At 36.8% G+C, this 27,699-nt stretch overlaps 3 protein-coding genes and 1 long non-coding RNA gene across 13 annotated transcripts; 2 read left to right on the top strand and 2 right to left on the bottom strand.

The window, feature by feature from the left end:
* Positions 1 to 31: 31 nt before the first annotated feature.
* On the bottom strand, positions 32 to 9,704 carry wdr83 (WD repeat domain containing 83). Its single transcript, NM_001002429.1, is given in 9 exon segments — positions 32 to 322; positions 603 to 717; positions 939 to 1,047; positions 1,138 to 1,205; positions 2,210 to 2,336; positions 2,438 to 2,486; positions 5,117 to 5,222; positions 5,299 to 5,419; positions 9,447 to 9,704. Coding segments are annotated over 9 exon segments (948 nt in total). The 5' UTR covers positions 9,550 to 9,704; the 3' UTR covers positions 32 to 172.
* LOC137488942 (uncharacterized) lies at positions 971 to 11,922 on the top strand. 8 transcript variants are annotated; one of them, XR_015522147.1, is made up of 5 exons: positions 971 to 1,075; positions 10,219 to 10,409; positions 10,493 to 11,248; positions 11,410 to 11,502; positions 11,614 to 11,922. It is a non-coding gene; the product is annotated as an uncharacterized LOC137488942 (long non-coding RNA). The 8 variants fall into 8 exon arrangements; XR_015522149.1 differs by having other exon boundaries at positions 11,078 to 11,248; XR_015522152.1 differs by having other exon boundaries at positions 10,222 to 10,409.
* Positions 11,923 to 12,499: 577 nt separating this feature from the next.
* sde2 (SDE2 telomere maintenance homolog (S. pombe)) lies at positions 12,500 to 25,855 on the bottom strand. Of its 3 annotated transcripts, none has more exons than XM_087302719.1 (7): positions 25,725 to 25,855; positions 25,466 to 25,583; positions 22,300 to 22,411; positions 22,017 to 22,186; positions 16,768 to 16,873; positions 16,104 to 16,671; positions 12,500 to 13,822 (listed from the first exon to the last, which is right to left on the bottom strand). In XM_087302719.1, the coding sequence occupies exons 1-7, from the start codon at positions 25,824 to 25,826 to the stop codon at positions 13,607 to 13,609; spliced, it is 1,392 nt and encodes a 463-aa protein (XP_087158845.1). In that variant the 5' UTR covers positions 25,827 to 25,855; the 3' UTR covers positions 12,500 to 13,606.
* A 689-nt stretch (positions 25,856 to 26,544) lies between these two features.
* On the top strand, positions 26,545 to 27,204 carry mrps28 (mitochondrial ribosomal protein S28). Its single transcript, NM_001077790.2, is given in 1 exon segment — positions 26,545 to 27,204. A coding segment is annotated over 1 exon segment (531 nt). The 5' UTR covers positions 26,545 to 26,564; the 3' UTR covers positions 27,096 to 27,204.
* The last annotated feature ends 495 nt before the right edge of the window (positions 27,205 to 27,699 follow it).

Consider the following 27,699-nt stretch of genomic DNA (forward strand, 5'->3'; position numbering starts at 1 on the left):
TTATATTAAAAACTAAAGCCGTAAGCAAAAATAATATTTATTTTAAAAATATTTTATTCACTTTTTATATAAACACAGAGAACAAGTATAACACAAGCAAACTGATCAAAAAGTAATGATTTTAAATTGAGTCCTGCTCATTTGTTTGGTGTTCAACACTTTACACAGGTTTTCACGACTCATTTTCAGCTGCATCCTCTGGCTCTGCCCCCCATACCTGGACACGCCCCTCCATAGAAGTTAATAGGCGGGGCTCGGTTGGGTGGAAGGACAGCGATTGGACGACAGCTTTTCCAACAGGCAGCTTAAGAGTCAGGGAGCCCTAAAACAACAAATATCAGGTTTATATCTTTATTGCTCATATTCAATGTGACATTTTGTTAAAAGGTACATACTTCATAATTTCCAAGTATAAACTCCTAACTGGGAAACTGAGAGCTTTCTGAGAGCTTGATTGAGTCAAAGTATTGATTCTCAGTTAAATTATGCAAACAGCTCCAAGTAGAAAGTTGTCTTGTCATCGCAATTTATGGTAATTGCGACATAGCGTGAACAAAGTTAAAGTAAAGCCTCTGTTGGTAAATATGACTTATTCTTCTTACCTCCACCAGATCCCAGTAGTAAACATGGCCATCTTCTGAACAGCTCAAAACATGCGTGTCTTTATCAGTCAGACAGCAGTCAAGCTTATAGCCTTTGTTGACATGACCAGAGTACCTGTGAGCAAAAAAACACACATTATGTAATAAATGCTGAAGAGATACTCATACATAATACATTTATGCAGTGTATTACAGTTCCATTCAAGTTTTTAGTATCTCCATTTCATTTTCACCATTCACGTTAAACTTTCACCATATGCATTATAAACCCGGAGAGATTGTGGCAAATTAATTTCTATTGTATTTATGTAATAATTTGGTCTATGTTGTACATACTCTCCAAGCATCTCTCCTGTGCTTTTGTCCAGCAGACGCACTGTAGAGTCCAAACTGGAGCTTAGTGTGCACTGACCATCCCTACTGAAACACACACAAGTGATTGGACCTGTGAGGAACAAATACACACAAGACAGGTATTTTAGACTTCACATTATTACAAAACGCGTGTTGTGATTCTGTGTGTGATAAAACTCACTTCCAATGTAATCCACTTGAAGCTGCCCCATTCTTAGGTCATATCGCCTCACTCTCCCATCCACAGACCTTTAGTGACAAAAACAAACAAAAAAAAAACTTTTAAAATGTCACACAGTTATAATGATATAGCTTTAAAATGAATTTAAACTACCTACCTACCATTAACTACATAACAATAATTTTTAAATCTTGTTTATACGCTGGTCCCTCGTTATTCGCAGGAGTTACGTTCTAAAAATAAAGTGCAATAGGCAAATTCCGCGTTGTCAGCTTTATTTTTTACAATTATTCTAGATGCTTTAAGGCTGTAAAACCCCTCACTATACACTTTTCTCAGATGGGCATGAACATTTTCACACTTTCTTTCTCGTTTAAACACTCTCAAAGTTCAATCCTTTATAGAAAAATAAGTCCAGTATTATAGAATTAAACCAAAGATGAAAAACCATTTGATCTTAATTTATTTATTCTGTAATGTCGCTCTAAAGCCGCTTAACTTCTACCTAGTATTAGCATGTCCAGACGTCTTTTGTGCCATGATTAGCATTTTTTTCTGCCTTTTGGGGTGCTACCGCAGGTGCCTTTGATAATGCAGAACGTTTCGTCGACATTGTGGGGAGAAAACTTGCGAACATATAGTACAGCACCTCAGAGTCACACTGCTAGGGACAAAGATTTATGTAAATTTGGCAAGCTGAACACATTCTGTATGTACAGGAGACACATCACGGAGGAGATTGATTGACAATAGTCTACAGCCAATCAGGATGCAGAACACAATGTGCCATTAAATGGAAAAGAATCAGCTAAACTGCGAGGCCGCGAAAGGGGAACTTCATTATAGTGAGGGACCACTGTAAATACAATCACTGACAACCAATCAGAATCCAGCGGGTCTTTAAAAAGCTTAAGGCATTAAAGTACATTATGATACATGGCTAACATGCGTGTTTTTTATAACCAAGATTATTAAAAAATATGACTTAATCTCTTTACCCTTTATGCTCACATAATGTCCTGCAATTAGATAATTAACAATTAGACAATAAGATAGTTCATTTGGTTCTGACCCAGTCAAAAGCTCATGTTCTGACACTTTTAGGCTGCTGATGCCATCCTGTGATTCATCCAGAATCTGGATCGGCTCCATTCGCCTGGATCTTGTGTCCCAACAACGCACCGTACCATCAATTGAGCCTAAAATGTAAAGAAATAGCTGAGTCAGTAATTTTATGAAGGTACTGTTGCTTTTTCCATCATTAACTATGATAAATGCCATTATGAAAAGCTTGACTGACCTGACAGCATCACAGTAGCCTCTTCGTTAAACTGCACACAGTTAACTTTCTAGAGTACAAGCAGTGTTGAAAAAGTAAGTCATCTGTAGTCACCAAACTACAATAAGGTTACAAAAATGTAGGGCTGTTGGGGGGAAAATCATTCAAATTCAAAAAGCATCACTTTTCTCTCTGCTCTGGAAGCTTGATACCGAGTTTGATATTTAAAGGGCACCTATGGTGAAAATCCACATTTGTAAGCTGTTTGGACAGAACAGTGTCAGGGCTCAACAATAGTGTAAATTTTGGCAGGGCAAGTAAAAATCTCAACCACTGGCCCGATCGGCCCTGTGGAAAAAATCCTTAGCGTTAAACCCTGTGTGTGAAAGTTTAGTGCGTCTACTGTCATATTAGAGTGAAATAAATACAAGTCTCTTTTTTAAATTTCCTGATGTTAAAATAGGATCCAAATCCCAGTGATTTTGAGGCCCACCACAACGTGACGTGTGGTTTTCCCCGCCAACCGAATTGATTGACAGGTGCCATGCTTCCATAAAAGCATGTATACACATATCCACAGAACAATGGGATTAAAACATATGCTAAAACTCTCTGTGATCAGCTGCCCCTCAATAATTAATTTTATAAGTTTAAAACAGAGCATGTTTGTAATAAAGTAAAATTGCTATATAATTCTTAACCGCTATAATCACCACATTCGCATGGTGTCAGTAAACGACTCATTGTTTCAGAAAGGCTTGAATACTAGAGGGATGAACCTGCACTGGTCTCACAGTTCAAATCGGTTGCGATTATCATGTCATTGATTCGGTTCAATTCAATGTCTCGGTGCATCTTGGTGCATTGCCGATGCTTTCAGTCAGATAAATGTACTGTACCTTTAATTTTACCTGCTCAAAGAAAACACTCTTTTTGAATGCATCAAAACTCAAGTACACACACACACACACAACAACAACAACAACAACATTAGCATGTAAAGCAAATAAACAAATGTAAATATTCTCCTACTTGCTTTTTGAGCATTTTCAAGTGAGTTGTTAAATGCCTATGATTGGTCACGCACTCAACAGAAAGGGCTGCGATTCGCTCTAACAGCTGGCGCTGTTCACCGATGAGTGACACTGATAAACGGCAGCAGTGATCACAGCAGAACCATGATAGACGCGGAGAATACAAACTCTGCATACACGCTTGGTCTGTATCTAGAAGTATCGTTGTAACAGCCGCAAGGAGAGAAAACGTTGCGCCAGCAGGTCCACAGTGAGAGAGAGAAACAGAGTTTACTTTCATTTTCTCCAGCAGTAAAGGGGCTGTAAATTCAGTGTCAGTGAATGACTGTCCAGCAAACACATGCAGTGATTAGTGCAGAGTTTCTGCGTTTAATTACTTGCACTCGCCTCCCTCGCTAATGACGCCATAGTATTCTACCACGACACATATGAGATAAACAAAGTCAGTACATAATAACTGGTTAGAAGCAATAACTGAACCGATACCGAATTGTCCACGTCTGCATCGCGGTGCAACGAAGCAACAATTAATTTTGACACCCCTACTGAATAGACTCAACCACGAATACATCAAATAAACTTGTTATTTTTGAGTGATGACCTTATTTCAACGTCATCATTGTCTGTCTCTATCTGACTGCTGTTTATCTGACGCAACGCATGACAAGCAGACACGCATGTCAGAGCAGTGGGCGGGGAGAAGCAGCTCATATGGATTTTGGATTTAAAGCCAGAGGCTACAAAACAGCTACATCACACATCGCTAAAATGGGCAGATTCTACATAATATAATAAATAATCAGATGATTATTTTATGCTGAAACTTTACGGACACATTCTGGAGTGTTATCGCACATCTTATATAAGAGGTAAAATAGGTGCCCTTTTAAAAGTTACTTTATCAGACACAAGTGTAGTAACGCAGGATTGTATATTTCTCAACTCGGTAGGTAGATGTGTACACATTAAATAAGAACGTTGTGGCTTTTTCGTTTAAAGTTGTCTGTGTTTGATTACTGAAAAGCTTAAAAACCGCGAAAAGGAAGTCTCAGCATTCAAACAAACCCGGCAGTATAGCCTCAAGCTAAACGTTAATTCATACACATGCGTCGCCTGATCCGCAAATGGAAAACTTCCTTTTCACACATGTAAATTAAGATGCAATCATAATATTTGTTTTCATGAACATGCTTGTTTGCGCAAATCTTAAATTCACGAATTCAGGTTGAAAGCCATTTGTTTGTGGATGTTAAAATGCATATGCAACTTTAATGGAGTGTGTGGATGATAGATCGTGCATTCGTAAATAATATTAAGACTGCTTTCATCCCATACTCAACTGACGTGGACGAGTCATGTGATAATGACAAATGTTGGAATTATTACATCCGAATTGCATTCATACTCGCATTCATACTATATAAAACTTACTTTTCTAACAGTTGTGTAGTAAATTTAAATTCAAATGTAATACATACTCAAGTAGTAGGTGATTTTGGACGCAGCCACTGTTCTCTAGGTTAGTTTTTAACAGCAGATGGCACTCTAGGCTAGTTTTTTTTAACAGTAGATGGCGATCTGGGCTAGTATTTATCTTCCAAACAACAGCTAATAAGTACAAATAATAAACACAAAATAATATGTTGGCAGGAAATAACAATCTTACCCCAGCATGTCCGCGAAGTTTGCGTGTCACCTGACCAGACGCCACATCCCACAGAATAACGGTTTTATCAGAGCTGCAGGAGCACAGCTGACTGTTGTCATATGAACTGCAGAAAGTAGGATAAATTAACAATAAAATTGACAAGGGATTATGTTTCTGTTTCATGTAACACAACAACTTACCCATCCGCATCAAGTACTTCATAACCGTGACCGGTGTAAGTCTTCAACAGAGTCCCTCGACTAACACTCCATAGTTTCAGAGATTTATCACTGCCACAAGTTAGCAGATAATTCCCATCGGCTGCAAGATATATAGAAATACATTCAAATGTATAGTATAGAATGTAAAACTTTATACTAAATGTATAGAAACAAGAGTTTCTCTATCATAATGCAAATTGCAGTGTCACATGATAACTTGTGTATATTTCTTTGAGCTAATCAGGATTACAGTGTTGCCAAGTCTGCAGCTTTCCAGCAGATTTGGGCTACATTTATCCTCTTGATGTGGGTTTTAGTCCGCAGGTTAAAGCTAATTTATTCCAAAGTTTAACTACCCCAAAAATGTACAGACTAAACTAAACCGTCTGAGGCCAGTCTTACTTGATAAACTTTCCCTTGCCTAAACTAGACACGAGTGAGATGGAGAAATTGAAAGCATGTCTGAACAATATTTTTTTGTCAGAAAAATTATCTTTTTGAAACTAATTTCATTTAGTATAATTTGTTGGCTATTTTAATGTATTTTTGTTGGTCAGTTATCCTCAAAATAAACAAGAATATTTGAGGTCAAGTTCAAAACAAGGTCCATTTATATGCTTCAGCGCACAAACTGACAAACAGGTCTTAAAAAAAAATAATATAAATAAAATGACAGTAAATATTCACAGTTTCAGTGTAGCCTATATTAGGCTAAATAATTGGATGACAATCCATATTGCGCCTGTCAGTTTCACTTTTATTTATTTAATTTACTGCTTTGACCACAATGAGACAGGCTTTACAAGTTATTTACAGCACTACAAGTATTCCCCTCGGAAGAATAAACTCAGTCGGAAGGATGAGAGAACAGAAACTTATTGTGAGAATAATTTTACCGAGCGGCGCACATTGCACTGCTTGATTCATCACTGAGACACAGCGCACAGCCCTCCAGTATCTACGGACACTTCCAAAACAGCAGCACAAAGGGAAGAAATCAGTACATTGAGGATCTGTCCAATATATTATTGACCCTCTCTAATTTAAAGTTTCAGGTAGGCCTACTCTGTGTGTGAAGGGCAGGTAATAACTCTCTACTCCAGTGTTGTGAATGCGATCTGCTGATAACAGACACAGCGCAACAATTTAGAAACAGCAATGAGCTCTATGTTGCAGGTCAAAATTAACCCATTGAATGCAAAACTAGATGCATTTCTCCACTAATTACTTAAACTAACAGGAACAAATAGTCTTGGAGAGTTTTTCGTGTTGTTATGAACGAGACACAAGGATAGAATTGTGAATAAAAGGAGAATGACAGGTGCAGCAGCGGGAAACGCTGAATTGAACATGAACTAACCACTTGAATATTCATCTGTGCTTCACATTAATCTATAGAATAGCTTCAGAACATTTAGGATATAGTAGGCCTACATGAAAACTTTCCAGTGCCTTATAATAGGCTATTCCATGGCTTTTGTTGGCTTATAAATTACACAGAATATAGCGCACGTGCAAGATCGGATTTGGATCGGTACCAGCTGGCCGATACCCTATCCAGCAAAAATATGCAGTATTGAACCGATATCTGATTCGGTATCTGGATCGGTGCATCTTTACCAGTGACACTCAATCTAGACAGCAAAATACAAAATTTAAATACAAACACTTAATACAAAATACGTGTTCTGTGTTTTTAGAACTATTATATTTAAGTTCAAATTGTTTACAGAACGGTAAGGTCCTTTTATTTGTGTTTACTGTTTGCTCTGGAGAAAAATTAGTGTTTCATGTCTGAATATTTAAAAATAAAATTTAATAAGTATTTAAGTAAGTTTTTATCTTTTTCAGTTCCTTTTTTAACTAACCATTACTGCATTTTAGCAGTAAGAAGCTAAGATACAGATTATTTATCTGAAGCTTGACTACAAAATTAAATCACAAATCAAAATCGCAATATCTGTCAATAAAATCGCTATTCGATATTTTCCTCAAATCGCACAGCCCTACATATATAAAAGGGATAATAATTTTATCCTTAAAATGTTTTTTAAAAAATTAAAAACTGCTTTTATTCTTGCCAAAACAAATAAGACTTTCTCCAGGAGCAAAAATATTATCAAACATACTGTGAAAATTTCCTTGCTCTGATAAACATGTTTTGTAAAATATTTAAAAAGAAAGAAAAAAAATCAAACAAGGGCTAATAATTCTGACTTCAACTATATATTTTTTGAAAAATTCCATGCAAATGTCAACCTTGCCCTGAACAAAATAAAGTTTTCACCAAAATAACTAAACCCTTTCTAGGATGTTTGAGTAGACTTGTATTTACAATACTGTAAAAACAGTCAAAAACGCCTCCGTCAATGTTTTTAAACAAACGTATTTAATTTAGCAAAATCACACAAGTGGCAATTTCACATCGGAGACATCCATAACAGAGAGATGTCACATCTATAACAAAGCTTTTCCCACATAAACACACAAAAATGTCAAATAAAATAAAATCAATCAGGTTTGTTCTATGTGAGCCAACTGTTATCCTTTTGATTAGCAGCATTACTTTTGGGTTGTGCAGATTAATTCGCAGGACCTCTACAAAGTATGTTATATACTATAAACTCGGATGTTTTTTTTTGGTCACATCTATAACGCAAGTTTGTTTTCTTCATTAAAAATATAAAAAATATTCAAAATATCGATATTTTTCTAATCACATATACTTTATCTGTCTTTTTTTACTGCAAATGTCAAATCCATAACGCTGGAATTGCTCTTTTATAAATCACAGCCTCTTGCAATTTACTAATCACAACGCTTCATATTGCGATTGCGATTTAATTTTGATTAATCGCAGAGCCCTAATGGAGTGATTTACTTTTTTCTAAAGACTTTAACAGTATTGAGGTACATTAAAATAATCAAATGTAAAATAACATGCAATTATGAACAAAATCCACTTAATAAAGTGGATCAAAACCACCACAAAAAGTTGTGCTAAAACTATTCAACAACACTCAATCTAACTCTTTGATCAACTTTTTTTTTGATCCACTTCTAATGTTGACTACCGTCTTTATTGTATAAATAAATGCAATTAATCATTGTTAAAGCTACACATCTGATAATTTCCCAAATGGTTTAAATTATAATCCCAACTGTCAGCGTAATAGACTAGTGGTTAGCCCACTGACATATGGTGCAGTAGCACATCAGGACGTCCCGAGTTCAAATCCCAGCTTGAGGACAATTCCCATCTCTACCCCCTGTCACTTTACCACTTCACTTCCTGTCTATAACACCGTCATATCTACTTAAAGAAAGCAAAAAATAAATCTTTAAAAAATATATATAATCCCAACTCAACATTGCAAATTTGCACATTGCGAGATCAATGCTGAAACTATATACAGTGCAGCCCTAAGCCTAACCATAACAATATAATAAACACAATGTGATAAAAACACAGTACACTCTCAGAAATAAAGGTATGCGAGCTGTCACTGGGGTGGTACCTTTTCAAAAGGTACACGTTTGTAACTACAAGTTCCATATTAATACCTCAAGGGTACATATTAGTACCAAAAAAAAAAAAGTACAAAAATGTTCCTTTTAAAATTTGTAGGTACTTATATATATATATTTTTTTTTTTTTTTTGAGGTACCAATATGGACCCTTTAAGTACAAATGTGTACCATTTGAAAAGGTACCACCTCAGTGACAGCTCGCGTACCTTTATTTCTGAGAGTGTATAGAAAATACCTTTTGATAAATGGGAAGTAAATTTTAAAATGACAAACAAAGATCTGTAGCACCTTAATATAATTCCCCATTACTCATGTTATTTAATGTGCAGGATAACAAGCACAACTTTGGATTTTTAATTTAATGTTGTAGTGTGAGGAATAAACACTTTACAAGCTTACTCATGCTTAGTTAATAATAGTAAATACAATAACAAATGGACCACTGTTCTAAAGTTTTACCCAAGAATCACTGATACCCATGACTTGTTTGGAAGAGACCTATTAAAATTCATGATACTCCAGCAATGCCATGAGCTGTGGGAACCCTGTAAAACAAAGACTTTTTTCCTCAAAGTAGTTTTCCCTCATTTGCTCACCGTTGAATCGGACTGCTCTCACTGCACCCTGCTGACAGTCTACAGTCCTCCACAGATGCTGCGGCAACTGAGGCGCTTGCGGACGCGGCTGTGGAAACGCCATGTTGATACTATTACCACAGCTTCGCAGAAGAGCTAATTAGCCTATATACATAATATGTCATTTATTTTAAACAGCAGCACTACAACAAACCCCAAAACTACCCCACAAACTGCATGAAAACACAGCGGTTTCTTTCGTGAATGTATGCTGAAGCTAGATGCAGCTCTTTACTGCCATCTGATGTTTGGGAGTAGGACTTTAAGTTAGACCCTTTTTTATTATTATTAACTCAATGCCACAAGAACGAGAGGTATTACATTTTACATAGTTTCTGAAAGAGAAAAAAAACAAAGCAGGAGAAAATGACACTAGCGAGTGCAAACTTCTCTTCAGTCTCCCGCCAACCACAGCTCCAGCAAACTTAAGACCTTTTACATCACATCATTACATTTTTTCATTACATATTGCTCTATTGTATATCTGAATGTTTCTTATTAACAACCATTTCATTCTTTATTTATAATATAAAACAATTTTGAGAGCCAAAAGCAAAATAGAACTTTAATTGCACAGGAAACACACAAATAACAACAACAATGGCTTTTTTGTGGCCATTAAACAGCCCAATATGTCTGCACAATTGATGTTTTCCTGTTTCTACACATCCTAAAAGTGCAGATGTTGCTTCTCATGGTGTGATATTTAATTTGTGACTGTGATCTCTTTCAGAAGAATGTCTCTTAAAGAGAAAATGGCCTGGAGAGAGGAGAACGAGAGAAGAGAGGAGCCAAAAATCCAGGAAGTTGTCGAAGAGAAGCAGGAGACCAACTTTGACAAACTCTGCGATTTAAAGTCAATGGAGAGGGAAATTTCTGCACAAGCGCGGCCATCAAGAGCGACGAGATCAAATAGGGGTTTCTGTAAGTTTCTCGTCAGATTTCTTCAAGGAAGACACAGTGGCAGCGTTTGAGCCTCTGTGTTTTTGTCTTGTGTGTCTGTGCAGTGTAAGGAAGATAGAGACCTTCAAACATTTAATCATTTTCTTGTCGGCTTAGTCCCTTTATTAATCCGGGGTCGCCACAGCGGAATGAACCGCCAAATTATCCAGCAAGTTTTTTCGCAGCGGATGCCCTTCCAGCCGCACACATTCACACACACACTCATACACTATAGACAATTTAGCCTACCCAATTCACCTGTACCGCATGTCTTTGGACTGTGGGGAAAACCGGAGCACCCGGAGGAAACCCACGCGAAGGTAGGGAGAACATGCAAACTCCACACAGAAACACCAACTGAGCTGAGGTTCGAACCAGCGACCTTCTTGCTGTGAGGCGACAGCACTACCTACTGCGCCACTGCCTCGCAAGATAGAGACCTTGAAAGAGAGTATTCTTTTATGCCATTATCGCATGAATGAGGCTCTGTTTGAAAGAGGCCGCTTGAAAAACTAAAGCGGCAGCAACAGGACCCTTCCTTGAAAAACAAAGTGCAGACCGTGACCCAAGTGAAGCTGCTGAACCCTCACACTCATCCAAATATAATACTAGACTGTACAACTGCACTTATTTTCTCTCACCTGAACAAGCTTATGACAACCAAGATCGCCGAGGTCTGTAAGGACTGTGGAGGGATCTTCAACAATGCTGATGTCAAAGGAGAAAGAATTGGAAGGCTTGTGTTTGGAGGCCTGCAACTTCATTAAAAGCCACAAGTTCGAAACAACACTAGAGCAGATGATTAAAGACTTCCAGACCCGGTAAGATCTAAAAACACTTTTCTTTACGAACCTAACGATAAAGTGCTTCTGTTTCTAGTGAAACATTATTGCATTTGCTTGATGGAGGATTGAGTTGCCTGTTGATAATCTCACTGTTGTTTTCTCTATTTCACAAAAACATTAAACCGGAACTTGCTCAGCAAAAAGCTTTGATGAAGCAAAAGCGGGAAGAATGGAGCCAGTACAGAAGACAGAAAAGGCTGGCGATGGCGCTCGCTCCTCCTGTGGTTATAGTGAGTGTTGTACAGAGCCAGCAAATACCTTTTCCTGTTGTCTTGATCATCAAATACTGTATCATTGAGTTCAAACGTGCCACTAAGTTTGTCTAATCATGTCTATTGCAGACTGGACGAAAGCTGATGCCCCGCAGCCCACCTCCAAGGCCCGTGCAGAAAGAACCAGCTCCAGTCATCTGGGAGGACAGTTTAATGGATCTCTTTGATTGATGAGCTCCTCACCACTCCTCCACATTAGGAAAAGCAAGAGCAGAACAGGAAAAAGAAACACTTGCATTTGTACACTGGCTTTTGTGCAAGTCTATTTTAACTGAATGTCAGACATAATTGAAGATTTGTAACAAACTGTTAAAGCTAAAGGTGCAGAAGATCTGGGATAACCCTAATCTTATTATAAATAGCAATGGCAAATTTAAAGGAGTCACCTTAAAATAATAATAATAATTCCTTACATTTATATAGCACTTTTCTGGACACTCAAAGTGCTTTACACATTGGAGGGAATCTCCTCATCCACCACCAGTGTGCAGCATCCATGGATGACGCAACGGCAGCCATTTTGTGCCAGACCGCACACCACACAGAGAGAGACAGAGTGATGAAGCAAAGTATGATATGGGGATGGTTAGGAGGCCAGTGGGCAAATTTGGCCAGGATGCCAAGGTTAAACACCTACTCTTTTTCGAAGGACATCCTGCGATTTTTAACGACCACAGGTTTAACGTCTCTGAAAGACATTACTCAGCAGTCCCCATCAATATACTGGGGCGTTAAGACTCACACAGACTGCAGGTTGAGCGCCCCCTATTGGCCTTACTAATATCAATTCCGGCAGCAACCTAGCTTTCCCATGTGTCTCCCATCCAGGTTCTGCTGCTGTCTGAAGTCAGTAGAGATTACAGTCAGGAAACAGAGCCGACTTTCTTTACACTTTTAAAGAAAGATTATTTAACCAGTAATATGTAGTCATAATAACAACAAACAAACAAAAAAAAACTGTATTACTATTTTACTCCATTACAAAGTAGGATCATATAATACAATCAAATACTGTGCAATGTGAACAACTTGTTGGCTTGATTAGAAACAAGTTAAATGACTTTGTAGACCGCACCAAATGACATCTGCATGAATTAAAATAGCTATTTACAATGACTACAAACACATCACTAAATAAAGTTAGCCCGAGCTTTGCATTTATAAATGTACACATTTTACTATAAAGACAAAAGGGTGGTGATAAAATGCCCTATGTGGTGGATCAAAGTAAAACTGACACCTGATTCATCTGTATACGACTAAATCTTGAGGGGCATCTTTTTTCAAAATGAAAGATTTTCCAAAATGAGGTGCTTGAGTTTTACAAAAGACATCTTAAAAAAAAACTACGGACATGCCAAACAAGATATGCAAATCAGCAAAGACAATTTGAGCTTAGGCAGAAAATAATGGTTTGACAATTCTGTGATTTTCAAAATGCATTCCTATTTGCTCTTGAACTGATTCTAACCTTGAGTTTTAACAGCAGACTGCGCTCTACACTAGTTTTTAATCAGCAGATGGCACTCTATCCTGGTTTTTAAATCAGCAAACAACACTTTAGGCTAGTTTTTAATCAGCAGACGGCACTATAGGCTTGTTTTTTTTTTTTTTTTTTAACAAGTTGTTCTATAGGCTAGTTTTTATTAACAGACGGCATTCTAGGCTAGTTTTATTAGCAGACGGTGCTCTAGGCTAGTTTTTATTAGCAGACAGAACTCTAGGCTAGTTTTAAAAACAGCAGACAGTGCTCTGGGCTAGTTTATCTATACACTCAAAAACTTTTGAGCCCTTGAGTGTTTAGCATGTAATGCAAGTCGGCTCTTGTCACAAGATTAACGTAAATACAGCCCACTATTGACACTCTTGAAATCCACATAAACCTTCCCAAACTAGGAAAAAACTTCCCAAACTTAGCTTTGAGTAGTGTTTGTAAAGCACACAGCGCCATCTGTGTTAAAAACTAACCTCAAATTAAACGGCGATACATTTTTTAAATCTCAGAATTGATGACTAATAAATTTCTCAAACAATTTTTCGTCACAGCAGTGGATTTGGACTGCTATTTCTTCTTGCCCTTGCTGGGTTTGGCCAAGAGTGAAGGATCAATCTGATCAGGGGTCAGTCCTTTAACAGAAAACAGACGCGCAGCTCGTTCCTGCAGTGTTCCTCCACACTTCATCCCTCTCTCCATCAGCTCCTTCTTCAGCCTCTCCAGACCCAAAGCCTCCAGCTGCTCCGGCCCACTCACAGAAAGCAGATCCAGCGGATCCTCAACCTAACAACCAAACAACATGTCAGCATGAATGCATGCAATTAATCAGAAATTTTTAAATATTTCTTTACTACAAAATAATAGTTAGATAAGGTTTGACCCTAAATTCTTGCCATTATTGTGAAACAGAGGCAATATGATGGCTCAAGACATGACGCCTATTGGCTGAACTGCAATTATTGTGTGCATTATTGTGCACTGAATGTTGAATAAGAGATGAATGCAAGAGTGTTTTGAGCGCGATTTCCCCCCCGCTAATGGCAGACACTCCCTGTTCTGCAATATTTTGGCTTTCAACCTAACGAAAGGGAGAAATAGCCAAGTTAGATGTGCCAATACTATGTAAAATTTGCAGCAGAAAGGTCCCAGTGATGTGGCGATCGAAACTGAGATGCCATTTTGCTGGCCTAACACAAGTATTGAGTCGCAGGCCAGTCCACAGTTAAAAGTACCTGAAGCCTTTGTGAAATCAGTCACACGGCCAGGAAAATAACAGGAATACCTTTCAGGATTCCCACTTTAATCCAAATTCCCTGTCTAAAAACAAACAAAAAAGCAGGCCTTTATTAACAAGTACCTCCAATGACTGCATTTGACTTGAGTGATTGCCAGGTGATGAGCAGAAAAGGAATAAAATGGAGCTGAAAAAGAGTTTAAGCATCCGCTTGTTAAGTTGTAACATGAAATATTGCTCCCAGGTCTAAGCTGCGACTCATTTGAATTGAGAAAATTTTCGTTTATGAGCACTTTTAGTCATATGACACATCAAAGTGAATTTTATATAAAATGATTGTGTATAGAAGAGTCTCTGGACTTGCTGCATCACAAATACCAAAATTGTAACAATTTATAAAAAACGTATCACTTTCTGGCCATCTGATATTAGGCATGGATATATATTTAGTGATCGTGAGTTTTGAAAGTATTACAGCACTTTGTAAACGTTTATTACTACAATTTATTGAGTCTTCCCTTCAGTTTGATAGAGCAATTGAACCCAGAAGCCGCTACGCAGGATGTCACACTTAACAAGTGGATAGCAGTATAATATGGTTATTAAAAAAAAAAAAAAAAGTTTAAAAAAAACATTTCTGATAAATGTAAACAAATTTTAAGGCAACAAACAAAACCCCCTGATATTCCATGAATTTGAAAAAAAAAATATATATATATATATATATATATGAAAAAAAATACAAATTTCAATAGCTAGGTTTTCATCCACCTATTTTTTATGCACATTTTGGATTATTGCATTAAAATATGCTTGGGATGTAAATCCCAAGATGTGTATAAAGTTGAAAATGCACATTCAAAAAAAAATGTATGCACATAACTGAGGATAAATTTTTATTCGACTGAAACACTTATACCGAATAAATCCCAGTGTGTGCATTTAAAAAAAAAATAAAGGGATTTTGTTATTAGAAATTATGTGATGATAAAAGTGGGTGCAATGGTCAGCAATAATGGACAAACCATCAGGCTGACTACATTGTAAAACTTCTAAAATGTTATTTTGGTCATTCTAAAATGCCTGAACCAGTTAATATTATCACTGCCAGAATAGGCATGGAAAGATAACAGTTTAATGTATATGGATAAGCCAAGGTTTTAAAACCGACAAGCGTCTCTGCTATAACATTTCTACAGCATATGTAAGATTTTTATATTACATTTTTTGTATCATGCCAACTCCAGAACTGTCTTGAGTATCTGTGCACCCAAAGAGCGTCTCACACCTCTAAACGCCACCTTGTGTTCATCGCATTTTATCTTCTGAGGTGCAAGTAATTTATTATACAAGGAAAAAAAACCCACACATGCTTCTACCACAGCAAATTCTGTTTTTTATATATATTTGGTGCCAGTTTAACAGGAAGTAACTTTTTTTTCGTGGACTCATTAGATGGAAATGCTGCTTTATTTACAAATCTGTTATGTGATATTCCAGTTTTGCGCATTAATTTTATTTGCTTCTTTGAATAGAAACATGGTTAATGTCTGGAAAAAAAACTTTTAATATTCCATGATATTCCAGAAATGACATGATCTGGCGAAACCCTGATTTCAGTTGCCTTTATGCAACATATCTAGTTAAAGAGACTGTTAAATTGTCATTTCAATGTAAATGATACAACAACTAAAATACAACTTATTGTTTTTTTATATATATATATATATATATATATATATATATATATATATATATATATATATATAAAGCTTAATTGAAATGAAAATTATTTTAATATCTTTCAGCATTTCAAACCTGTGAAAGAACCTGTGATTTCTCCTCAGGGATGCTGCTGCTTGGGCTGATTTCAGCTGTAGACTCCTCAGTTTTCTTCTGCACCTCTTCAGCCGTCTTCTGCACCTCCTCAGCCATCTTCTCCACCCTCTCAGCCGTCTGCTGCACCTCCTCCTCGCTGTGTTCAGCAGGACTTGAAGACGAGCTGCTGATTTGAGCTGTACACTCCATCTCAGTCTCCATCTCCTGCTGGTTGACTTCTGTAGGCTTTGGAGCAGGACTGGAGGAGGAGCTGCTGATTTCATTGGTCTCCTCCTGGTTGAGTTTTTCATTGTTTGCAGCAGGACTGGAGGAAGAGCTGCTGATTTCACTTGTACACTCCTCCTTGTCCCGTTTCTGCAGCTCCTCCTGGTTGTGTTTTCTCTGTGCGGGACTTGAGGAAGAGGGCTGCTCCTGGGGGTCTGCTTTATGAGCTGAAACGACTGGTTTAGGAAAACCAGAACTACAGGAAGCTCCAGAGGTAGACGGAGAGACTTCACTGTCGCTGTCATCACTTCCTTCACTAGAGCTGGCCATTTCCTCTAGCCCTGCCATGCCGGTCCTGTTGGATTAAACAAAGGCATGTTACAGAAATGTTAAAATTAAAGTTATATTTGTAAGTCTTGTGTTAAATTTTTCATATTTGAAAGCATCTCACCAGTAACATTTCTTCTTGGCTTTCTTTTTACTGTCTGTTGGATTTGCGCGCTTGAGGCTCGGACCCTCGTCCGCCTGAACGAGACCGCTAGAGGAAGCCTGCATGCCTGAAGAATGAAGACACTTTTAATATTTCAGGTGTGCTTTCAAGAATAATTATTGGTGGATGATACCTAGAATGTTTACTATTATTAATAAGAGTATGTCATATTTATGTACAGTAAACACAAAAGAACACTAAACTGAAGATTGGTGAAACCTGGTAATGATCGACATCCATAGTAGGAAAAAAAAAACACACTATGGAAGTCAATGTTATGAGGTTTCCAACACTCCTTTAAAAATCTTCTTTAGTGTTCAACAGTGAATAAATGAGGTCAGAATTTACATTTATGGGTGACTTACTCCTTTACCATCCTAATGTCTATAAGGTTTATCTTAATGCATCACAGTGCAAAACTTGAGTGTTTTGTGGAGGAAACATTTTATTAGAAGCACAAAAATGTAAAAAATAAAATAAATTCCCCAAAACTATAAAGGAAGTAAAGTTTGACAATACGGCGTGCCACAATATACACTGTTTATCTGTTGATTTAGTTCCATCAATTTATAGCTATTTCATGGCAAGACTAATTTAGATAAAACACAAAAAGAAATAAAACATTTTACATGATATTGAATTAACACTTGATGGGATTTTCGGTGCAATTTAAGATAAACAACTTCAATATTTTTTTACTAGGAATACACGTTTAAAACATCCATTAAAGTGTTTTTGGTATTAAAATCTTGTCTAATAGGCAGCATTTACACTGTTGATCTTGATGGTCAATTCTGATTTAGTGACTTATCTGATTTTTTTTGATGACCTTCTTGCATCATCTTTTAAAAAGTGACTTCTATCCAATTGTCTGCATTTTAACTGCACATAGCAAAAAGCACAATGACCATGAAGAAAAAAAAAAAGTCAGAGTGGGCGCTGACTGACAGCTGACAATAAGGATGCTTTCACATCTGTAGTTTGCTACATTTGGTCTGGACCAAGGGCAATAAATGATACATTGTAGCATTTTCTGCTGTCCTTTTCACACCAGTCTTTGAAAGCTTTGGTCCGAACCAGTTGAAAAGAACCAAAATGCAGTCATGTGACAAAACCCACATCATTCATTGGCCAGATGTTGTTGAACACATTTCCTAAACTGCTATTCGATTGGTCAGAATTCACTTGCGGGAAAATGCCAATGAACTCCTGCAAGTAAACAAACCGACGGACACAAAATGTTGCTTTTTACTATGGAGCTACGATTGTACTGGCTGTTTGTATCCCTGGTCATAGTTTACTATATAGTTTGTATACATCACTTAGACAAACTATACATTTTAAGAATGAAGCACGGCGGAGGCTGTTTTATGCTGTTTTATGAGGCAATGTTTTAATGCATCGCAAACGGAAAAGGTGCATCACACGTCACTTCAAGAGGAGGTGTAAATTAATTTAGCTAAACTGCAAAATGGTCATCTTCCAGAAATATTACCAACGATCCATCAGGTAATGTTTTTCCCCCTCTCCCTCTCTGTTTAAAATTGTAGGTAAAGCGCTGTCAACAAATATTTTCCCCCACATCCCATAATGCACAGTGCATCGGCCAACGGCAGCTGGATTAATCCAAAAAGGCACAGTACTTTTTGTGGTTGGGTCTGTTTTAGTTCGGATCATGTTGTCAACACAAACGCACCACTCCAGGGTTTGTTTGAAAGCATACCGAGACCACCTCTTCAAGCAGGTCTCAGTAAACCTTTTTGGTCCGCTTTTGGTGCGCACTAGAGTACGACTGCTGCATTCACACAAATGAATCGCACCAAGAGGGAAAACGAACTCTAGTGCGATTCAACCAAACTAAATGAGGCAGGTGTGAAAGAACCCAAAAAGAGTGCTCTTGGCGCCGTTCCTGCATTTATTCTGTTTAAAGGGTTTAATTTTTTTAAATTCTTTTTGACAAGTTGTTTTACTATAATTTATTATAACAGAAAAGTTCTGATTTGGCCATCTTTTTTTAATCTAGGTATTTTGAAACCAGAAGGCATCTTAATATAATGTCCATGGCGTGATTTATGCACGTGATGTATGCAACAAATCACAAAGAAATTGCTCAAATATGAGAACATTAAAAGCTTCATTTAGAGGATTATTGCCCACGATTGAAAAAGAAAGATACCAAAAACACACTGCCAAAACAAATTGCCTTTTGTGGTTCAATTGTAATGTTACACAGGTATAAGGATATTTTTGTGCACACCTAAAGTAAAAATAAAAACTTCATTCAACAGTTTGTTCTTCTCAGTGTCAGTATAGGGCAAGCATGTGCTGATGTGCCTTATGGACCCTTTTCACAAGACTGTTATAGCCCATTTAACTGTCCTCATAATCTTAAATCCTTGAAAGTTTTTAATATTTTGATTTTTAAAAACACATGAACATTTATTTGCATTTATGTATGCATTATATAATATATGCGTCAAATTACAAAAAACAAAGTACCGCTTATGCAAGGTGTCTCTAATGCAGCGCCTATGGGGCTTAGGGTTGGACGATATGGCAAAATTTTATATCACGATACATTTCTTAATTTTGGTCAATACAATATAATTTTGAAATGGACAATATTAAAAAAAACAGAAAAAAACTGCCAAGAGCGCACACAATAGATGTCTGTCCCTACAAATCTCTGCAAACTGAATATGCAAAGCCAATAATACCTCCAGGCTCTTATACTTTTCTTTTTTAAATAACAACAATACAAAAAATTATGTTCACTTTTTATTTGTATTTAGCCTTTACAAACAAGAAATGTGAAATAAACTATCAAATAAATAAAAGTCTCAGACTCAGCTTATTTATTTATATAAATAATATATAGACAGTTCATGGAGGTTAGCTTGATCAACGTGAACAAAAACTTTTATCAGCGTGTTTTTATTTATTTATTTATTTTTTTGTATATGCTGATTATTTAACAATCAAAATCAAAGCAACTTTTAAATTATTAATAGTAGTAATATTTATTTGGGCTATGCAAAATAGGAATTCACAATATTGTGCAAGTATGAAAACATTATTCCTTTAGACCAGTGGTTCTCAAACTTTTTGCACCAAGTACCACCTCAGAAAAGAATTGTCTTTCCAAGTACCATCATAATGACCAGTATTGAAATACAGTAGCGTAGTAGGCTCAGTAAAGCAGCTACAACTCTGCAAAGTTTAAAAACGTGGCAGATTAACTACTATTATTGAGAAAATTTTTATTATCAGCCCCTTTAACATAGTAAATAGTTTGAGCATTAAAACTGTACTGTGCTTATATGTCAAATACAAACAAACAAAATAAACTATCAACGTTTACAATAAAATGTGCTTTTAAAAGTTAATTAAAAAATGGTAGGCTATTGTTCTTAAAAAGTACAACAACAAAAAAACTCCTGTACCTCAATGTAAAGTGTTAACCTATAGTATCCTATTCATCAAACCCTGGAAATGTTGCTTTGACCCCATAAATATAGGCTATATGTCTTAATATTCATATATGAATCGTTTTTGAAATATAAATTTTGAAATATTTGTTGCATGTACATTTGACAAATTGGATTCCTCTGTGTACCACTAGAAGGAAACTAGGGCTGCTCGATTTTGGAAAAAATCATAATCACGATTATTTTGGTTATAATTGTAATCACGATTATTCTAAACAATTATCAGTTGAAGTCAAAATTATTGGCGCTCCTGAGATTTTTTTTATTTTTTTTAAATAACTATTTCCCAAATTATGTTAAACAGAGCAAGGAATTTTAACAGTATTTCCCCTAATATTTTTTTTCTTCTGGAGAAAGTCTTATTTGTTTTATTTTAGCTAGAATAAAAGCAGATTTAATTATTTTGAAACCCATTTTAAGGTCAATATTATTAGCCCCCTTAAGCAATATATTTTTTGATTGTCTGCAGAAGAAACTACTGTTATACAATGACTTGTCTAATTACTCTAATTAAGCCTTTGAATTGCACTTTAATCTGAATGCTTGTATTTTGAAAAACATCTAGTAAAATGTTATGTACTGTCATCATAGCAAAGATAAAACAGATCAGTAATTAGACATGATATCAAAGCTATTGTGTTCAGAAATAAGTTTAAAAAACTTCTTTCCATTAAACAGAAATTGGAGGAAAGGGTTGCTAAAATTCTGGAGGGCTAATAATTCTGACTTCAACTGTATGTATGTATGTATCTATGTATGTATGTATGTATACATATATATATATATATATTTATATATACACACAGTTATTTTCCACCCCGCAAAGGAAAGAGAAATAAATACAATAGAATAAAAATATAAAACACACTGTGATTTAAGCATCTTCACCCTAAGAAAAACACTTTAGCTACAAAAATCCTTCAGTCAGGAGCAGTCTCGCACTGTCACTTTAATGGTTTCTCTTTCACGTGTCTTTTGATTCTCAACTCGTTTGTTTATTACGCAAATGAGGGTTAATATGAATAATCACTAATCACCGCGTTGACACCTATTTGACCATTAATGCGCTCATGTAACGATTACTTTAGATGTCTGCGCTCCTCTGCTCGTCTCAGTGTGCGAATGAGACCGAATGCTGACCGCGTGCTTATGCGTGTGTGCGTGTTGCGCACACACACATAAACACGCGGTCTTTTGCGCTGTTGGTATATGATGCAATAATCATTTATCTTGATTAATGGTTTTTCATAATCGTTAGAAGCCATAATCGAAATCGAAATCGGATTTTGGATTAATTGCACAGCCCTAAAGGAAGCCCGCGTACCACTAGTGGTACACGTACCACAGTTTGAAAACCACTGATTTAGATGATTATTGCCCTCTGACTGAAAAAGAAAGATACCAGTAACAGTTTCTTCTCCATAGTGTCAGTATAGGCACATCAGTGCATGCGTGTCCTATACTGACATTGAGAAGGAACTGTTCAATAAAGTTGTTATTTTTGTTTTAGGCGTGCACAAGTATTCTCATACCTTCGTAATATTCCAGTTGAACCAAAAAAGGTTATATAAATAATAAATTGATTCAGGATTTTTTTTAAAACGTATAAGATTTACACAACCTAAAAAGAGTGTCACAGTACGACACAAATCTATAACGAAAAATCAAAAGACCTGTACATCTCGGATGATTTGTTCATGGACAAAAAAAATCTAAAATCACCTTTGAGCACAGAGTCCTCCAGTCTCTCTGAGAGGTCATGGCACTGCTGCTCATAATTGGTGTCTGTGAAATAATGTTTGGGCTCAGCCAGTTTCCTCTGAATCCGCTCCAGGCGACGCTGCTCCTTCTCCGCCTCTCGATCCGCCTGCTTTTTCAACCATTCCGCCATTCTACGTACACATACAAACACATTTAAGCATTTAACAGAAAGAGAAAGCACCAAATCAATGAGATAATTGCACATTGTGTAAATAAACAAGCGTGTGGTAATCGTCAGTCTTACTCTTTCTCATGATTGACGTCTCGAAGTCTTCTTCCACTCAGATCTCGGCAGGCCTCACGATTTGTGGTCTTTTCAATTTGCGCACCGAGAGCTCTCAACATGGAGCCGAATCCTGAAAAACAATCACAAGTCGAATTCTCATGATGCATTCAAAATTGAGGTTCATTCTGGGTAGGCATGAGCCGGTATAAGTTTATGATAATATGATAACCTTGAATAAAAATATCTTGATTTCAAGGTATTGTGATAACTGCTATAAAATGAGTCCTTTTTAAATGTCTGGGTAAAAAAAAACGAAATCTAAAAAAAAAAACTAAGGAAAAATTAATAATATTTTGACCGTAAACATGTCAGGCTAAATACTTCAAGACTTCTGCAGTCTTAATTAGTTCCAATAACACTGATTTCTTTAAAACACATAAAACCCCTCACACACCTTTTAATTTAGTCAGTTTTACACCTTAACCACAATAACCGTTAAAACCGGTAATCATGCTATGCTTAATTCTGGGTCCATTTGGAGTTGAAGAATCTTTGTTATAAAACAGATTTAATTGACTGTAAACAATGTTGTACTTTGACAGCCATTGGTTGCTAATAAACTTTAAAGAATGCTGGGTTTCACACAATTCCTTCATCTCATCACAACACAAATCGATTAAAGGGCACCCATGAAGAAAATCATTTTTAGTAAGCGGTTTAGACAAAACTGTGTGTAGGTATAGTATGTCCACAGTCATATTGGAGGGATATAAACTTTTTTTATTTCTTGACGTTAAAATTAGATCCAAATCCCTCCCATTTTGAGGCTGACCACAACGTGTGGTTTCCCCGCCCACTAACTTGTTTGACAGCTGATTATTAACAGGTCTCCGTAGTAATGCATACAATCATATAAACAAGACAGGACATGCGCAAAGCAACTGGGATTAAAAGATCTGTGTGATCTCTCTCTGTGATCATCAATCATAATCAAATGTAATCAGGAATTAAAACAGGACAACTTTGTAATGAATGTAGCGATTTTACCGTCCACAACAAATACATCAAATAATCATTGGGTAAAAGCTTACTGTAATACTTTTCACAAATGTTACATGAGATCTGCTTCCTTCATGTCAGTCAATGTGCTGTTTATCTGACACAGCCGAAGAGGAGATCGAGGCACACTTTAGGCTCGTTTCCACTGACTGGTACAGTATGGTTCGGTACGGGTCACCTTTACCAGGCTTGCGTTTCCACTAGCAAGGCTACCCTTTTGGTGGACGTGGTGTACGACAGAAAGTTTCAGTCGCATCATTCTCACTCGAGGAAATGTCTACAATAAAGCTGTAAGGGTCGCTCGCATATCATATGAAAAGCACTTCTTACAAAACAGACGCTTCAACTACAGAAAAAGTACACACAGCAAACATTTTGTCCTTAATTTGGTTCAAAACAACACAAAGTATAGCCTACAGGTCAGTGAAAACCTCTCATCTGTGTCTGTAATCTTCAGCAGCACATGTAGCCTCTGTTAGAGAGCAATTCCATCATTCCCAGGTCATATTAGTCCAAAAGGTGATGATAAAAATTAAAACAAGGCAGTTTGTTCACGTTTGCTGAAGAAACAACGTGCTCCTTTTTTTCCGTGCTTCACTCTCGCGTTTGTCCTTTTCTTTCTCTTTCTCTTTCTTCAGCTTCTCACAGGATCGGGTTTCCAAAGCTTGTCAATAATCAAGCTCACGTTATTATTATCAGCTCAAGAAGTTTAATATTCATACAGAAATAGACGCGCGGCGAGCACAAGCAAGAAAGCGAAACCGCTTGCTCCTCAGACTGGCTCTTAAAAAACTACGGGGCACAGGGCAGATTCTGCTCTACTCTATGCTTTGTGGCTGTTCATCAAGACGACGACAAGGTTTGTTTGAGCCCGGATCGACCATTATGCTTATATAATTCTGCTGTAATCTCTCGCTCTGTATTTCAAACATGGCGGGTCCTTTGTTTACATTCTGGCTTGTTGCGCAAGCGAATGACGCGTCTCTGTAAACCAATAGCGTTTAGCTGCGCGTCTAGCTCCTCCTTTTGGTACCCTTTCTTGTGTTTGGGACCCTTTCGAAAGGGTGCCGAAAAAGTGGTACGGTACGGTAAGCCTTTTGACAGTGGAAACGGCCATAAAAGCGTACCAAACCAAACTGTACCACTCAGTGGAAATGGGCCATTTGACAAGCACGTGAGAACGGTGGGCGGGGTGAACTAGCACTAAAGGCACAGGCCACAAAAACAGCTACATTGTGTTCAAAACAGAAAATCACAATATTCTGAAAGGTATAATAAATAATCTGATGTTTCTAATGTTTTGAGCTGAAACTTTATAGACACATACTGGAGACATAAAAGACATACCTTAAATCTTGAAAAAGGGGTAAAATAGGTGGTCTTTGAGTAAACTTAATTGTTTTTTCCCAATTTAAGTGGATTTAACAAAAAAACAAGTTTTACCCCTAAAAACTTTGTGTTGTTTCACCTCATTTAAAAATTTGGAGTTTGAACAAGCAGCAAAAGTTTTTTTTGAGTGTACGATTTCCCAGAAAAGTTTTTTTTTAATTCCTAAAAGGGATGATATCATTAAGGAGAAAGTCTGAAGGTGCGAATATAAAACCAGCTTTACCTAAATCAAACATTATCTGGTAACACTTTACAATAAGGTTCATTAGTTAATGCTTTTACTAACATGAACTAATCATGAACAACACATGTACAGCATTTATTAATCAAAATTGAACATTTACTAATGCATTATTAAAATCCAAGTCCATGCTTGTTAACATTAGTTAATGCACCATAAGTTAACATGAACTAACAATGAACAACTGTATTTTCATTAAGTAACGTTAACTAACATGAACAAATACAGTAGTAAATGCATTGTTCATTGTTTGTTTATGTTAGTAAATGCATTATTGAACATTAACTAATGAACCTTATTGTAAAGTGTGATCCATAATCTTTTACTTACAAAGAATGAATTAATACAAACCTTATTTATTCTGCTTTAAAATGGTGTGTAAATCTCGAGTAAAAAACCACTTAACGTTAAATCGTGTTTGGAAGTCCAGGGTCACAAACATCAGCAAACAAGCACACTCTAAACAATATTATTAGAGGATATTAGTGGTTTTACCTCCTTTTCCTCCACACAGCCGGGGCTCCAGACGATACACAACTCCAGACTGAAGCAGGTCATTACTGCGAGACAAACGGCCATTACTGCTCACGTAGAAATCCGTCAAAGAGACACCCTGAAAGAAAAGAAAAACACATTTCCGTCATTTTAAACATCACTAAAACAAACACAATCAAACCGAGCAATTAGTACTTAGAGAAGAGCTCAATCCTGGGTTCATTTCTCGTCGCATTAATGTAATCACTCAGCGACTCACATTTTTAACGGTAAAATGATCGATAAGGTCGCTGACAGTCGAGTCCGGAGCGACAGTAAGATTATTAAACTTCAAATCTGGCGAAATTACAAACAGCTCCATGTTTTCTTCTTGCGTGTTCTCGAAGATGTGTTTATAAACTTCCGGTAAACGTACGTGACGCGTTAACTACGGAAGCCGAGAGACTCACGCATTTATCATAGTCAATTAAAAGTCATTTTAAGGTCGCCTTTGAATTTGAAATAAAGCGAGATATTCAAGCAATGCTTATATTTATTTAAATATATTTATTTAATCTCTACTGTGTTTTATTATTTTTGTTCAAGGATATAATGCATTTAACGTTAGGCAAAATGTTTACGTTAATTGTAAACTTTGTAGTTTAATTAGCCTTATATCTATATAATATGTATAATATGTGGCTTTGTGATATTTTTATCTATTTTTAACTAATTTAAATATTTTTAGAATACTGGTGAGACCTACCATAATTGGTGACAGTTATTAAAGCCAGTGTGAGTTCCAGATCATATTTATTATATGCAAAGGATGCATCCTTTAATTGAATATGCACGATTTTAAAGGATTGATTATTTATTATTAGAGTAAAAAAATAATGGCAGAATTAAAAAAATGTGTGAACCGTCCCTAAGAATCAGGGGAGGGGAAAACTTCATCCATCTCTAAAAATATACTTTTTAAATAAAACATAACTAATAGAGCGAGAGTAAAAATACTCTAAAATGTACTTTAGGTGTTTTTCATTTGCCACCAACGCCTTCATCTATGCTCTTATTTTGAAATAACCGGAACTCTCTTTCCTTCTTATGACATTTCAACATGGCGTCGCTCTGCAAGGTGATGATCAACGTGAGTTCCAGGTCTTCTTTACCTCCAAAACAATGTGTTTTCGCCACACTCAGATCCCTATACAGTTCAGACGTGAGCGGAGGAGATGATAAACACACCGAGCGGCCGAAGAGCGGTTTCGCTGCCGCTTATAATCTGCACTCGGACCTCCAGCAAAGCGGCGAACGGCGTATGATGAGCCCCAGGGAGGAGAGCTCTTTCCCGGCTCTGCTGCGACAGTCCGTGCTCCTACAGATGGGTCCCGCCAAAGGCAAGATCGCCATCGGGAAGATCTTCCACATAGTCAACGATGACCTGTATGTGGATTTCGGAGGGAAGTTTCACTGTGTTTGTAAGAGGCCTGCTGTTGACGGGGAGAAGTACCAGCGGGGCAGCAAGGTGAGGCTCAGGCTGGAGGATTTGGAGCTCACATCGCGCTTTCTGGGAGCGACGACCGACACCACACTGCTGGAGGCTGAGGCGACTCTACTGGGTCTGCTGGAGGGCAAGCCGAAGGAATAGACAAAAGACTGAAAAAAAACCTGAACATTTTGTGTGTGTGTGTGAGCTAATGACTGAATGAATGGACTCTGTTGTGTTCGAGATATAAAGTTTTAAATGGCAACCTTCACAGAATTTGGTTCTGGTTTGTTACTATACGTGTAACAAGGGGTACGTTTATGAGGTAAAGTTGGTTTTCTATTCGCACATTCGTTCAGTGGCAACTTGTGACACGCTTCCTAAATTGTTTACCATGGTACTTTGAATATGTTGAGGTAAAGTTGGTTTTATATTCACACATTCGCACCTTCTATAATATAATTATGCAGAAGTATTTATTCATTGCATATTCTACATAGTGAAACCATATTAGCAGCCAATGGCTGTCAAAGTACAACATTGTTCACTGTCATATATATATATATATATATATATATATATATATATATATATATATATATATATATATATATATATATATATGTATATATATATTGCTATTGCAGTTTTGAAGTCATACCTAAATGTGATTTCACACTGAGTATTCAAAGTACCATGGTAAACAATATAGGGAGCGTGTCACAAGTTGTCACTGTTCAAACATGAATAAATGTGTGCATATAAA

Source organism: Danio rerio, chromosome 22, assembly GCF_052040795.2.
Source record: "Danio rerio strain M-AB ecotype USA chromosome 22, GRCz13ab, whole genome shotgun sequence".
NCBI classification, from domain to species: Eukaryota; Metazoa; Chordata; class Actinopteri; order Cypriniformes; family Danionidae; genus Danio; species Danio rerio.